The sequence below is a fragment of the Ailuropoda melanoleuca genome, chromosome 8 (genome assembly GCF_002007445.2).
Source record: "Ailuropoda melanoleuca isolate Jingjing chromosome 8, ASM200744v2, whole genome shotgun sequence".
In the NCBI taxonomy this organism is placed as follows: domain Eukaryota; kingdom Metazoa; phylum Chordata; class Mammalia; order Carnivora; family Ursidae; genus Ailuropoda; species Ailuropoda melanoleuca.
The window spans coordinates 98,006,522-98,022,952 of record NC_048225.1 but is presented as its reverse complement, the minus strand read 5'-3'; the positions used below and the strand labels follow the sequence as shown (position 1 = coordinate 98,022,952).

At 37.9% G+C, this 16,431-nt stretch overlaps 1 protein-coding gene across 2 annotated transcripts in view; it reads left to right on the top strand.

Annotated features, from left to right (window-relative positions):
• The first annotated feature begins 624 nt into the window (after window positions 1–624).
• The window catches only part of DENND1B (DENN domain containing 1B), a 245,962-nt gene continuing 230,155 nt past the window's right edge, over window positions 625–16,431 (top strand). For both annotated transcript variants that reach the window (XM_034666981.1, XM_034666980.1), the window contains exons 1-2: window positions 625–648; window positions 2,667–2,731. In XM_034666981.1, coding sequence (XP_034522872.1) covers window positions 626–648; window positions 2,667–2,731 — 88 coding nt within the window. In that variant the 5' untranslated portion in view covers window position 625. The remainder of the gene's footprint in view (window positions 649–2,666; window positions 2,732–16,431) is intronic.

The window sequence follows — 16,431 nt, the reverse complement described above, 5'->3', positions numbered from 1 at the left end:
TTGAGCTCCAAAAGCGCTCTGCAGCGAAATGAAACGCCCCCAAACGACGCAGGTTCTAGCAAACAATACCTATTAATTAGTGATCCAATTCCGTGTGCATATGGTGTGGAAAATACTGCAAATCGAGGTACTATTTCAATTACTTTGCTTTTTGGGTGGGTTGTAGCCCTGGAGCCTGGACTGGACCCAGAAAGGAAGTCGGCTGGTCCAGGGCTGAGGACACAGGGGGCACCTTGCGTTCCTGGCTCAGTTACAGAGCGGTACGTGGGCCATCCGGGCAGACACTTGCGCTCCCCTAGACCCTCTGGCCACTCTGGGCGCGGGGACCCCGCCCAGGCTCCTCCTCAGGCTCCGGCCCGCGGGCCGCGCGGCCCAGGTGAGGCCGCCGGGAGCGCCCCCGCGCGCCCCTTCCCCCTCCCGGCGACTTCCTGGTTTGCAGAAGGTGCAGGAGTCGCTGCGGGCGGCCCCGGTCGCAGAAACTGAGAGGCCCCAGCCTCGGAGGCGGCGGGGGCGGCGGCCGGCGAAGACGGGGGCGGCGGCCGCGCCACCGCTGTTGCTGCTGCTGTCACAAAAAGGCTCTGGGGGGTGGGGTGGGAGGCGGGGAAGCGCCGGGGGCGCCGCCGACATGGGCCCGCCGCCGCCGCCGCTGTGAGTAGCCTCCTTCCCCGCGGGGCGGCCAGCGTGGGCGGGGGCGGCGCGACCCTCTCAGCACCGGGCAGTGCCCCGCGTCCCCGGCTCGGCGTGGTCGGCGCCGCTCCTATGGGAGCGGCCGGCAGCGCTGTGTCGACGCCCGCATCTCTAGGTAGTGGAGGAGGCCTGGCGGTTCCTGCCACCACCCGCTGTGGGTTTCTTGTTCCTCCCGGAGTGTGGCAGACGTGACTGTCGGTTGTCTGTGTCTTGCTGGTGTCCGGGAGGGCGTCAGCGTTGAGGTTAAGCGGTTATTATTTTTTAAAGTATTTCCCTAACGTGAAGATAACCTTTATATTTTTAAGTGTAGTTATCAGTTTCCCAGATGTTTTCTTCCAATTTTTCTTATAAAATTAAATTGGCCTCTGATAGAGGTGTTTACATAGGCACTGGGTGTATGCATGGTGCCTGCAAAATGGTATTCAATTAGATAGTGTTTTTATGTGTCTGCATCAATGGATATTTTTCATTATGAAATTAATTATGTAAAAAGCAATTTGAGTAAGTGTGGTGATTTGTTTTGGGTCTTAGAGGTATGAGTTTTATGTGTTTTTTTCCTGAAACTTACTTTGCAAAGAATTTCTCCTTCCCTTAACACCCTTTTCACATCCCCCCAGTTTAAAATAATGAATACTATGTATATTTGTGTTAGTGTGAAAGGCTTGTAAAATTTCACGGCATAATTGAATCGTTTAATTTTTACAACTAAGAGATTCCAAAAATATTAGGAAAATGGGAAAATTATTATTTTCTTCAGTGTTTGACATGGGGGGGCAGGGTAAGTTATTTTAAAAGTATACTTTTTGAAATTAATTGGATTATGAGGGAAGAGGTCACCTAAATCCATATTATTTCCACGGAAACAAGTTAATAGTAGGAGGGCTGAGGAAATGTATATTTGCAAATTAATTTATATAGCTTGTCGCTTCTAGATTCTGTAATAAATTTAGAAAAATGAATGTTTATTTAGAAGCCAAAACTGGCATTCTTTATTAAAGGAAGTACATATTTAAAACAGCCAATGTACAAAGACACTAAGGTCTCCTTCGCAGGAATAGCAGATTAACACTTTGGTCACGTGGACATTGTGGTATCAGATTTTGCTTGATCTTTTATCTTCTAGCAGAAAGATTAAAACAGAACTGTTAAAGAAAGTGTGTCTCATTAGATTTCAGTTTGCTTTTTTGAAGTTAAACCAATTAATTGGTTGAATGTGTGAGAAGTTAACAAAGAAGTGGAAAACTTCTGAATGAAGCAAAGCAAAAACTACTGTTCCTAGTGGGAAAATCTAGTATCAATGTAGATGTCTATTTCTAATTTCTCTAAAGATAATTGACATAAAACAAGGTTTTTGTTGTTGTTGTTAGCCTTGGAGTTTATGTACAGTTTGCTGCTCTAAACTGCTTTGCAGTAATTACATTTCAAGAGAAGCATATGCAAAGTGTCAAATATAGGAGCATCATAACTGTTTTATGGTGGTCTAGAATGTGTCACGTGGAACCAGGTATTCATCATTTACACTTATACTGCAAGTCCTTTAAAAAAAAAAGCCTGAGAACCTGCTGACCAGCTTTCTTGGCAAGAAAAGGTAGAAATACTTAGGAGCATACTGGCTTTCCAATTTTGATTCAATAGGATAAAGTCAATGCCTCACATTTATATAGCACTTAATATTTTATAAAATACTTCCACATACATTAGTTGATTTATAATCATCAGAACTATTCTTTGAAGTGAGCAAGGCACTTTATGGGTGAGAAAACAGGCTCAGAGGTTAAATGTTTGCCCCAGGTCTCAGAACTCCTAAGCCCCTTACATTACTGAACTGGGAAAAAACTTTGTTCTTTTCTACATTGTGCTCATATAGTTATATAGAATACATTGCAACAAGAAGATGATTAGTTTTTTGTGTTAAAATATAAACTCTGCAGAGGTGCTTATTTGTCATAGGAAATAAAACAAAATTCTTTTTGTTTTAGGGAAAATCCAGAAAGAACCTTTGACTTGGTATTGAAAGTGAAATGTCATGCCTCTGAAAATGAAGGTATGTGTGTTTTGTTCATTCTTAAAATAACAGTCTATCAAAACAAGCGTTCTGTTGTAGACTGCTAAAACATGATACTATCAGGATAATAATAGTACTAAATGTATATTTAGCATCTAGTGTCTCGAGGTGCTGTTAATAAAGTAGATGCTGGATTTTTGCCATGAGGTTGTAGAAACCATGAGGATTATCTGTGCAGCTGAAATTTCAGTTGTAGTTAGGGCCATATAACTTAGAACTCAGCTTTATCATTTGTTGATAGAGTGATGGTTAGTTTTGGCGATAGGGCACACCTTTGCATTTTCTTTCATTTGCTTTTGAAACCTTAGTTCCTTTTTTTAAACGTTAGTGAAAATCTCTTGCCAGTACAATGGGAACCACACCAATTCCCTTCTTATGTTTCCGGAATGCAGAATGCAGAATGAGGGGCGCCTGGGTGGCTCAGTCGTTAAGCGTCTGCCTTCGGCTCAGGGCGTGATCCCGGCGTTCTGGGATCGAGTCCCGCATCAGGTTCCTCCACTGGGAGCCTGCTTCTTCCTCTCCCCCTCCCCCTGCTTGTGTTCCCTCTCTCGCTGGCTGTCTCTCTCTGTCAAATAAATAAATAAAATCTTAAGGAAAAAAAAAAAAAGAATGTAGATTGAGTAGCCCCTTCTGTTGGATTTATTCCAGTAGCAAAGCATTTTCAGAGAGAGGTAAATAATGGTGTGACATCACTTGGAAGGGTTTCACTTGTCAGTTCTATATAATTTCCTGAAAAGATGAGGACAGTTTTGTCAGTTTTTCCCCCACTTTTGTCTTATATAGTTTGTGTGCATCAGGGGGAGGTGTGGTGGAAAGGAATAAGGGCTGTCTCTTCTTGCTTATTTCCTTTTTGATGTGTCCTTGTGTGATATGTTTTCATGGATATTTCCAGTGTGTGATTTCACTTGCCGTGTACTTAGATGCTAGATAACATGGTGATTAAGCGTGGGATTTTGTGGAGACTAGTTGTCCATTCTAAAGACTTGGTGGAAAGTCTGCTGACACTCTTAGCCCCAGAAACTGGCCAGCAATTATATGCTTTTAAGCAATTTGAAGCTGCACACCTTAAAATAGAGGAGCCCAACCCAGCTTGTGGTGAAATGGGCATGGCTAATTTTAGGTAGGAAGTCACGCATGTTCCTGACTCTACCAGCCCTGCCTGTTGTATTTCTGGCCTGTTCGAACTATAGCCTATGATCAGGTTTGTCCCCAGGCAGGGAGTGGTCCTAGGTTGTAGGGAGGTTTTTCCAATTAAGGTTATCTTTTGTTGTCCTATATGTATTAAAGTTGGCCTGTTTACATTCTTTCCAGGCCTAACCAAATTCTCTATGAAGACTCAAATGGATACATTATTTTTTCAGCTCCAATTTAAATATGTTCTGTAGTGTATTTATGGTATGAATAAATCTTCAGAATACCTATACTATAACATTAGCTAAGGGGGGTGAATTAATGCTCACCTGATGTGTTTGTAAAACAGGCTAAATTCCTTTAGAAAACACGATTTCTCTGTAATTTAAAATGCATGCTCAAGCAATTTTTATTGCTTTAGGGATCAATCTACTTTATATAACACCCAATCTGTACATGGATCAGATTGTGACCTTTCCATAAAAACTTTTGAGTGTTTTTACACCTTCCTTCCTTTGCCCTTTCCCATTTTTAGGAACTAGTTATTCCAGTTTTTATCTCCTACTTGTGCTCTTCTTTTATTACTTTCTTGCCTTTTTGCTGTTGTTATTGTTTAAATCACTAATCATTAGAAACATCTTCATGTGTATTTTAATAGTTTATCCAGCACAGTGAAGTTGGGTATGTAACAAATGGTTAAAAGAAACACTTAAGCCTCTCTATAGGTTACAATTAATCCATTCTACCCATGTAGTCCATTAATAATGACTTATGGGCAACAAATTCTCAAGATTTCTAATAAAGCTAAAGTCAACTGTATAAAAAGCATAAACAACTTTTCTTCTTTTAGTTGTGACTTAAATAGTATAAATATGACTAATATTTTAGGGGCTAACAAGTTACACCTTTTTGAGCTTTAAATTTTCTGTCAAATTGAGAGTTTGATGTTTCTAAATGTTTTTATTAATTTTCAACTTTATTGATAAATATTAAAGGGAAACAGTTCAGAAATTATTAAAGAGAGTTACTGGAATATTCCTATTTAACTGTCAGTAAAACCTTTTTATTTTAATCAGTCTGATATGTGTATCAGTTTGTTTAAAGTAGGATAGATTTTGTTTTTGCTAACATTTCAAATGAACATGGATAACATTCTTATATAGTAATAAACCCGGAAAACAAAATATGTAAACTAGGGTGTTTTTGGGGCACAAATATAAAACCAATTTAAGTAATGATGAAACTTAATAGTATATATAAGAGGAAGTCTAAAAGTAGGTCATCAAAGATCCAGGTTCTTTCTGCATCTCAGCTTTGCCACTCATAGTAATTGGTATCCCTGGAGAAAGATTTAGATTACTTGTGGTTATAGGAACTCGACTTTCTCTTTTATGACCTTGGGGGTGACAGACACTGGCTTTTCATGGCACTCTGTTTAGAGCTAGAAAATTTCTTTCCCCAGAATCTTCCAGAACATTGGATCCCAGTGGCCCAAGTTGGCAAGGGCCTAAACATTCCTAAAATAATCATTGGTGAGGTAGTGGTAGAGGGGTGAATGGCAAGATTATTATGATTGATTATTATTAAACACCTGGCAAAGAATAGACATTGGGAAATCAATTTAAGTGTTCTCTGCATTTCTCAAATATTGGTTTATTTTTTATTTTTTTGGCTTTTATTTGAGAGAGAGAGTGCACACATGAGCAGGGCTGGGGGGGGTGTGGGGGCAGAGGGAGAGGGCCCCCGAGATCATGACCTGAGCCCAAGGCAGACGGTTAACTGACTGAGCTACCCAGGTGCCCCTATTGGTTTATTTTTTGAAGACTATCTGTTTGATCCAACAGAAAATACCATGCTCAGCATAAATTTGGTTTATGCTAAGACTGACGATATTACGTTAAGATATTTGGCATCTTTCTCTTGTTCAGTTTCTAAGAGAGCTTCTAAATTCTTTCATTTATCTTGTGTAGTTTACTTCATAAATGTCTTCAGAGACAAATTATTATTAAGTTTCAGTTGGTGTTTTGAAATGGTATTAGTTGAAATATAACAACATAGCTAGCTCTGGTAAAGGGGTGATCTTCATTTGGTTTATTGCTATTTGGACTTGTTTCAAAGACATTATATTGATTTTTTGAAAACAGCACATTTTAGAACACTGGGAAATAGTTTCATATGGAGGGCCCCACAAATTATAAATATTGCCATGAGGGTGGTTGGTTGTGTCTTCCTCTCGTGTTCCCTTGTGTCAGTAGAACTGGTTGTGATGGTGTCTGACAGACTGGTTGGTCCATATTTTCACAGATGTCTCCCTGGTGAGACAACATCCCTAATAACTTCTGCTACAACTACCCAAGAGTGAAGTGCCGAAATGTAGATCTTAATACTCTTCCTGGTAGATTTCCAAGGGAATTGCTGTGGTCACTCTTTCTTTGCTGTCTTTCACGCTTCCCAGCGGTCAGAGTAGTAGAACCAGCAGTGATGGCCTCTCCTCAATTCTGACGGCAGAAGTTACAGTTCCCACACTGCCCCTGTGTTCCCTGATGTGGTTCAGGACTTCAGGGAACTGAAAAGTAACCCTTCCTCAATACAAGGCCGACGATGCCTCCTCTTCGGGTTTTTCTTTCAGGCAGTGGCTTTGGTACTCTGGCTTTCTCTTTTATATTTCCTTGATCCCTTGCCTCTAGCGGTAGTAGTGCTAGTAATAGTGGCGTTAGCAGCAGCAGCACGATGCTACTGCTTCCATAGCACTTTGTGCTGTGCTCAATTCTAGCTGTGGTATGTGGACTGTTTAAATCCCCCAAACATCCTACAAGATAGGAAATGTTTATCTTCATTTTGCACGTGGAGAAACTGAAGCACAGAGAAATGAAGAAGCTTGCCCAAAGTAGTCTAGCTCCAGAGTCTGTATTTTAATCTATTGTTTTTAAATAGATTTACTCTAACTTTAAAAGTCTGCTGTATTGCCTCATTGTGTAGTGTCCTTGAATCGGCTCAATATAGGCTGCATTGTTACCTTGTGAGGAAATATTAGAGTTTAAACTATATGTGGTGCAGGTCTATGTATTTTTAATTTTTTAAATTTATTTTTACTTTTTTTCATTTTTTAAAATTTTATTATGTTATGTTAGTCACTATACAGGTACATGTATTTTTAAATAGGAATGCAGTGGGGTGCCTGGGTGGCTCAGTCGTTAAGTGTCTACCTTCGGCTCAGGTCATGATCCGGGAGTTCTGGGATCGGGCCCCACATCAGGCTCCTCCGCTGTGAGCCTGCTTCTTCCTCTCCCACTCCCCCTGCTTGTGTTCCCTCTCACGCTGCCTCTCTCTCTGTCAAATAAATAAATAAAATCTTTAAAAAAAAAAGGAATGCAGTGTCTTCTCTGAAATTAATGAATCAAGGGTAATTCCACATAAAAAAAATTACTGAACTTTTTCCCTGTGGTTATCAGTGCTGGCTCAGTATATCCCCTTCCCCACTCACTACTCCTCTTTTTTAGGATTTATATCTCTGTGTTTAGTGAATCCTTGATCTAACCATCCTAGCTATTTATTTGTAGCTTTCAACACATCTTTATTAGGTCTTGTTTTCTTTATTCCTGTCTCTTTATGTAGAATAATTTCTCTTGGGAACAAATCCTCCTTTGCTACTGACTTTCCACTTTTATAAACTCATCCAGCCCAGTGTCAAGTTATCCACCTTTCTGATCTTTAGCTATGTTAATAGGTTAACTGCCTCTTACTCTTTTCTTAAATCAGAACTTGAGGCCAAAGAGTCCTAACTTACAGTAACCTCCATGCCCGGCACAAGAAAGGGTATTTCTAGGCTTGCTTTTGCATTTGATAGTTTTTGTCTCTAGGGATATTTTTTACACAGAATCGACAGCATTTTGCTTCTGCCTGTATTTTAGTATTTACTGTTCTTGTAGATATGTCTAATATAGTAATATATAGACATATAGCTAGGTCTAAATGTCTGTTTGCCCTGCTTAAAATAAATTCTTTAAGAAACGGGCCATGACTTATTAATTCATATCCTTAGAGAAAAGCTTAGCATGGTATCTGGCATGTTTAGTGAATATTTACAGAATGAATAAAAGAAATTGGACCTAGCATAGTGCCAACCACTGGTCAAATAAATGATCAGGTTAATTCACTGAGAGCTGCTTGTAGAAGTGATCTGAAGTGTGCGCTGATATGACAGGAGCAGGGACAATAGAGATATATATGACCATATGTGTCTTGGGCCAGTGGGCTTGTTTAGGGATACTCTGTGCTTAAGCTCTTCCCATTCAGGACCCACCTTTCTGTCTTCTCACATCACAAGATTTATTGGGACAGTTGCTATATATGTATGTTTTGCAGTCTACCTTAAAACCCATTTGTACCCATCCACACATACCAAAAACCCAATAAAAAGCCTAACATTTAGAAAGTGGAATTGATGAATTATACATAGAATAAAATGGTTTAGTAGACTTTACATATTGCCCAACACGGAAGAAAAATCTGAGTCAAATGCAGTTACCATGTTTTTGCTCTAGCTGTGTGTTCCTTACAGAGCTCTTTCTGAGTCCCTCTCAATCTAGATGCAGGTGGATAAATTGGAGCTGTCATGACTGAAGGTATTAGCTTTTTATTGTAGATTGTTGAAGCAAGCGAAACTTTTATTTTTCATACTTGCTAACCAGGAACAAAACTTAATGTGGTTTTTTAGAACCATACCTTTGAGATATGTCATTTTTGGTTTTATAAAGAAGATAGTTAAGAATAGCTGTACTTTTATATTTGGCTTTGGAACATTATGTGCTCCCTGACATGGCTGCCTGCAAGTCTAAGAAGCCAATCAAATGCCAATGTCCAGTGTTTGTTGGTTAATACTTTGATAGGGATGCTGCAGAGTTTATATTTTAATAGCTTGATTAGGACTTGTCTCATTAGGGTACTTTTATTTGTTCACATGTTCTTTAGTTTTGCTGCTTTAATCCAAGGTCACTTCTTGATTTTTAATGTTGATGATTCCCACGGTTACCTGACCCGGGGCGGGGGGGGGGGTGCGCCTCTGCTGCAGCTCTCCTCACAGTGGTGTGCTGTTGGACTGGTGCTTGGGCTCCGCTGTGTGGCCACAGTGCCACAGGTTTGTTCAGGTTTTTTCCTTGGAACATTCTTGTTTCCTTGACCTTCAAGGTAGTATGTTCCTAATATTCTTTTGATAATATTCTCTCATTTGGAGGATTTTCTTATGCTCAAATACTATCCCTCTTCCTTTTCCTCCAGATTTTTATTTTTGGTTGGCAAGGTAGAAGACAATAATTTACTTTTTAGAATATACATTTTAAAGCATATATACAATATTAGCAATAGGCATTTTGGGGGTCCTTTAAGCAGGCAGCCATAGTTTTATTTAAAATAACAATGAAAACCAAAGGCGTTAAGTGTGAAGTATGTTCTCATTCAATTCCAGAAGAATCTTTCTTCCCTGGAAATACTTTTTAATATTTAACATTCAGAAATTTTTTCCAGTTTCAAACTCTTCAGCTTATGCTAAAGTAATATTATCCAAACTAGAAGAGATTTTTTTACTTGAAGATTTTTAAAAATATTTTTTTTTTTACTTGAACCAGAAAGCATTAGTGATAGCTTTGAGAAACTTCTGAAATACTGTGGTGTTCCTATATTGTTAAGTTGAATGGTTTTCCTGTTGTTGTATTTATTTTGGACATAGTTAGACTTTTAGTTTATATAAATTAAGTATAAGTTGATTTATTCCAGGTAGTGATTTAATTTTATTTGTAGGAAAGGGTCTCTTGTTTCACATTCTATAGTGGTTCAGTCATTTTTGCTTTGTGGGAACTTGCCAAAAGTGCTCCTCAATTGATTTTTTTAGAGGTATTTAGGAAGTTGGTACTACTTGGGGTCTTCGGGCACATTGCAGAAGAGAACAGTGGAATAATAGAACTGGAAATTTCCTTAAAGAGCACCTAGTACAACGTAGTAGAGGGGACTTGACTTTGATGGATCTTAGAATTCCTGCAGCCCCTTTGCTGTGACCCTGCGGGTGCCATTGTCCTCATGCTGTCCTGTGAATGCATAAAGATGCTCACTTTGAGTGTCAAACAGGTCTTCTCCACGACAGGCACACTAGTTTTAAAGCTACCCCTCTTCTCACTCCTCTTCAAATAACAATTTCTTTAAGTAGGTGGTGTTACTTAATGCATTTATCTGATTAAAGTAATTCACAGTGAAGTGTGAACAACTGATAGACAGCCCTCAAGGGAGCATTTTAATTTTAAAGAAAGCCTTGTAAAGTTGAATTAATTAAAAAGATACAGTTTGCTATAGTGGAAAGATCTCTGAACTAAAAGATCAGGTGTACCTCTGTTAGTTTCTAGTTAGGTTTTTACCATTTCTTCCCCCATCTGATTTGACATTCCATTTGTAGTTTGTGATTAACAGCTTTAATAAGTGTGTAAAATGTATTTATGTATTCAGTGAATTTCATTAAGATAGTTTTTGTTTATAAGTTTTCAATTAATAAAGTTATGGCATTATGGTTATAAAGCCTTATTTATTGATTTATTTTTTTTCTGATTCGGCTTCCAGCTGAATGTTTTACAGAAATAGAAATAAAAATTACTATTTGGTATTTATAGTACGTCAGTAAATGTGCTCAGAGCTTACATTTCCAATTTATCTTCATGACAACCATATGCAGTAGGAGCTGTAAACCTTTTCATAAAGAGGAGGAAATGGAAGCACAGAAAGGTTAAGTAGCTTTCCCACAGCTCTAAGAGGTGGGATTGGTATTGGAACCTGTTTTTCTGATTCTAGAGCCTGAATTCAACCATTACACTGTGCTGTCTTTAAAACACGATAGTCATCCATTTCTAATAGCATTGAAATTTTTCTCAGCAATTTTTGAAAGCCACCCATTTAGGAAATCCTTGGCTAATTCTAGGCTTTTTTTTTTTTTTTAAAGATTTTATTTATTTATTTGACAGAGATAGAGACAGCCAGCGAGAGAGGGAACACAAGCAGGGGGAGTGGGAGAGGAAGAAGCAGGCTCATAGCGGAGGAGCCTGATGTGGGGGCTCGATCCCATAACGCCGGGATCACGCCCTGAGCCGAAGGCAAACGCTTAACCGCTGTGCCACCCAGGCGCCCCTAATTCTAGGCTTGACCAGAGTTGTCGTGTTACTAGTTTTTAGTAGACATCAAAAGGTGACTAATGGGAAGAAGAGCGTAAACACATAATAAGATATTCAGCCCTCAATCGTTCATTCATTGAATGTTTCTGAGTGTCAAGACGTTCTCAGAGTTTCAAATCAGTGATTATAATAGTGTAAGAAGGGCTGTTTGAGAGGTTGCAGTGTGTAGCACTGAGTCTGAAGAGGGCACCTAACTCAGCTCTGGGGGGCATGGGGGACAGTGGGAGAGAGGGCAGAGGGGACAGTCAGGGGTAGTCCTGAGGTGATGGAGGGAGAGACCATTAGATACTATCTTGTCTGCTCTCAGATGGGTACCAGGCTGTTATCTTTCTCTGAAGTTGGTTGGGAGTTTAACTTCATATTCAAAATCTGGTGTGAATAACTAAGAGTAAAGAATATATTGCTTTTAGGATAAACATTTATATCTAATGAAGGTGGTGAAGAAGCACTCTACTACAGTGTAATCTGCCCGGGCAGGTTGGGTTGTTCGGGGTTGGTTTTGTTTACTCAGAACCTAAAACAGCATCTGACCTAAGGTGTGTGTTTAGTGACTTACTGAGCTGTTGAAGCACTATTTTCCAAGGTATTGAAATGGCTTTTAAAGAAAAGGAATGGAAATTGTAAAGGGTATTGAGACTTTAATTTCCTGTTAAATTCATTTTTTCTCTAAAAGTGTAACAACCATTGAACAGATGAAATAAAAGTGAAGCTATGGAAGTAAAAGATATAAAAAGAAGTTGCTGAGTAATAATCCTTTTGATATCTGTCTCGTGGCAGTTATATTTTGTCTTGAACTTGGTCTTTATCACCCTGACTTATGCCAGCCACTGGATTTTAGGTTTTTGAGGACAGTACTTCTTTGGATCTCTTGTAGATTTTCAGGAAAATGCATCTTCCATATGATATTCAATAAGTACTTTTTAAGTTTTACTCTGTTATTAAAGTAAAATTAGTTAAAGTTTGCGCTGTATTTTTAATACCTATTTCAGATTTCTTAAATCTTAAAAAAACTTCAAAAGAACTTTGAAAGGCTGTAGATTTTTATATCACAAGCAATAGATGCTGTATTTAAAACATTTTTTTTTTTTAAAGAACTCTGTTGATAAACCACAAACTCCGTAGCTTAGTAAGCAGAACTGGTAAAGATCAGATAGAGCCTTTTCCTCTTTCAGTTCCTTCTTATTTATCATTTGAATCTGAAAATAAAGTATAGAGCTATCAGTTTAGTACATCTGATGGTCTTCTGCAAATGTGTAAGTGTCCAGAAATTAGTCATTTCAAAAATAATTTGTCTTAGTTTGGTAGCAGAAATGCACCAAGCATAAGGATGTGTGTAGTATTCAAATTTATCATTAATTAAAATTAAACTGTCCTTTAAAATGTTGTCACCTGGGTGATTGTAAAATTTGCCTTCTTTTTAATTTTAGTTAAAAGATTATTTGAAATAACTTATGAATTTGTATAGAAAACATTGCTTGAAATGAAACCCAAATAAGCTCAGGTGTGTTTTAATACGCTAGAGCCCTGTATGTCCTCAGGGCCTATGCATTTAAAGTACAGTTGCTATGAAATAAACTTGTGTTTATTTCATAAATAAGTGGTTCAAAAAGGATTCTTGAATGGCATTTTGTTTTTTGTTTTTCGAGATTCCAGTGTGTTTTGGATATGATATTTGGAAGAGGAAGTTGGTATTTTTTTTTCCTTGGAAGAGGAAGTTGTTTAATATTTGGGGAATTTTTTTCAAGGTCTTGGTCACTGTTACTCTTTTATATAAGCTAAAACTGTTTTAACACTTACAAGCAATTAATGAGGTTAATTATTTGATTTTGAGAGAATAATGTGTTATCTCTTTTTATTTTGACCTTATTTCTACAGAGAATATGGGAACTAAATTTTGAAGTTGTAGTTTTGCTGTAAAATGTGTGATTTTGGTAATGAATATCTACAGAATAATTATTGACAAAAAGGGTAACACAATTTCATCAGGATTATATATTGGTTGTATTTGCTGTGTATGGGTTTCGATATGTTATTGAGGAAATAGTAAGTTCAGAATTTTTATGTACAAAAATACTAGTTTCCAAATTCTTTTTCTTTTTTTTTTAAAGATTTTTTTATTTATTGGACAGAGATAGAGACAGCCAGCGAGAGAGGGAACACAAGCAGGGGTAGTGGGAGAGGAAGAAGCAGGCTCATAGCAGAGGAGCCTGATGTGGGGCTCGATCCCGGAACGCCAGGATCACGCCCTGAGCTGAAGGCAGACACTTAACCGCTGTGCCACCCAGGCGCCCCTAGTTTCCAAATTCTTAATGGTTACTGTTGTGTTTGTCAGTGACAATGTTCACTCTAAAAAGTGGGAATACTAAAATTGAATACTAGTGTGAATTGAGAGCTTTTATTTGTAAATATTTACTTCATTTTTGGCTTAATAGTTGAAGATATAAATGAATCTTCAATACTTTATCTGTGTCATTGTCCTAAATTTGGCCTCTGAGGCTGATGAAGCGGTCCAAAATTCTTTATAAAGCCATTATGAAATCCATTTACTTATGGTTTACTTGATTTGGGAATTTATAAGATCTTTTTGCATTTTTTTTACTCATTTCCCTCAGGTATTATCCAGATTGGCAATGACCACTTTTTTTTTATAGATGGATATGGAAAGAAGAGAGATGGCCCTCATATCAAAATTTCTACTTTAAACCTTATATCTTATGCTACTACTGTCTTACTTGTAAGATATTCAAAATGGTGGTCAAAGTATTGAAAATGAAGTTACTGAATACTTCTGAATTGCCTTCTAAATCATCATAGTAAGACTAAATTATGGTTAGCATGTTTTACAGTTTATATATATATATATTTTTTAAAGATTTTATTTATTTATTCGACAGAGATAGAGACAGCCAGAGAGAGAGGGAACACAAGCAGGGGGAGTGGGAGAGGAAGAAGCAGGCTCATAGTGGAGGAGCCTGATGTGGGGCTCGATCCCAGAACGCCGGGATCACGCCCTGAGCCGAAGGCAGACGCTTAACCGCTGTGCCACCCAGGCACCCCTACAGTTTATATTTTTATGGTATTTTCACTCTTTGCAAGTCTATGATTTCTATCACGTTTAGTATGTATGACAGATTTAATATATATGATTTATACTTCCTTTAAAACATACTTTTAAATATGACTAGAATTTTACCTTTTTAGATATGACTGAATTTAATTTGGTCAAAACACAAAAATTATTTATATGTTGTTAATAAGGGACTTGACAGTACTTATTCTAAGTTAAAACTCTGCATTAAAAGCTAGGGTTGAAAGAGAATAGATGATGAGTGGCTTTTGCTTGATTTATGCTTTGGAAGAGATGACTAAGCTAGAGCTCAGTGCTCTTTAAGAGCTATCTTCCTCCCACACAGATATTTTTAACCCAGAAGTACAGAGTGTTGAATCTTCTGCAACTAAGGGAAAGACTAAAGACGATTTTATACTTCTGGTATCTGTAACTAGCAAATTGACCCAATGAAGGTCTGCTAGCTGTTTTGCACCACACCTCATACCATCTGCACAGAAGTGTTAAATTTTGGAGTTTGTATTTTTGCCTTGTTTCACTTTTACTCTTTGGTGTATTTGGTGTTTACTTTTCTTTCATTAGATATTTAATGTTTTTATATTTTTTTAACTGTTTTATTCTTTAGCTTTTACTTTTCATTGTACTTTGCTGCTTTTCCTATTTTACATTAATTTCTTTGGTTTTTAAGAAATCTATTGTTTAAAAATATTTAATGAGATATTTCATTGGAAAAAGTTCTGCTCCTCCTTATATAGAGTGCCCTTTAAATCCTTTTTCTTTTTCTAATGAGGAGACAAGGAAAGCTAGAAGAGGAGGATGAATATAGGCATACCTCAGAGATATTGTGGGTTCTGTTCACACCAGTGTAATAAAGCAAATATTGCAAAAAAGTAAGTCAAATGAAATTTTTGGTTTCCCAGTGGATATAAAAGTTATGTTTACCCTAGACTGTATTCTGTTAAGTGTCCAATAGCATTGTCTAAAAAACAATGTATATGCTTTACTTAAAAAATATTGCTAAAAAATGCTAACCATCACTTGAACTTTTAGGGAGTCATGATCTTTTTGCTGGTGGAGGGTCTTGCACAGATGTTGATGGCTGCTGACTGATCAGGGTGGTTGTTGCTGCAGGTTGGGGTGGCTGTGGCATTTCTTAAAATAAAACAAGTGTTGTTGCTGTAGTGATTGACTCTTCCTTTCACTAAGGATTTCCCTTGTAGTGTGATGCTGTTTGATTGCACTTTACCTACAAAACTTCTTTCAAAATTGGAGTTAATCCTCTCAAATTCTCCTGCTTTATCAACTACGTTTATATAATATCCTTTGTTGTCCTGATATCCTAATGTCCTAATATCCTAAATCCTTTATTGTCATTCAGCAATCTCAGTCTTCATAGCATCTTCACCAGGAGTAGATTCCATCTCAAGAAACCACTTTCTTTCCTCATCTATAAGAAGCAACGCCTCATCCATTAAAGCTTTATCATGAGATTGAAGCAGCTTAGTCCCATCTTCAGGCTTCATTTCTAATTCTAGTTCTCTTGCTATTTCTACCACATTTGCAGTTACTTATTCCACTGAAGTCTTGAGCCCCTCAGTGTCATCTATGAGAGTTGGAATCACCTTCTTCCAATCTCCTGTGATGTTTTGACTTCTTTACATGAATTGTGAATGTCCTTAATGGCAATTAAAATAGTAAACTCTTCCCAGAAGGTTTTCACCTTACTTTGTGCAGATCAGAGGAATCATGTTATATATCATCTATAAGCCTTATGAAATGTATTTCTTAAATAATGAGACTTGAAAGTAAAAAAAAAAAATACTTTTTGATCTATGGGCTGCAGAATGGATGTTGTGTTAGCAGGCATGAAAACAACACTGATCTTGTTGTACGTCTTTGTCAGAGCTCTTAGTGACCAGGTGCATTGTCAGTGAGCATTGATATTTTGAAAGAAATCTCTTTCTGAGCAGAAGGTGTCAACCGTGGCTTAAACTATTCAGCAAATCATGCTGTAAACAGATGTGCTGTCGTCCAGGCTTTGTTGTTTCATTGATAACAGCACAGATAGCATAGATTTAGCATCATTCTTTAGAACCCTGGGATTTTCAGAATGGTAAATGAGCAGTGGCTTCAACTCAGTCACCAGCTACATTAACCCCTAACAAGAGAGTCAGTCTGTCCTTTGAAGCTTTAAGCCAGGCATCGCCTTCTCTCTAACTAGGAAAGTCCTAGATGGCACCTCCTTCCAATAGAAGGCTGTTTCATCTACATTG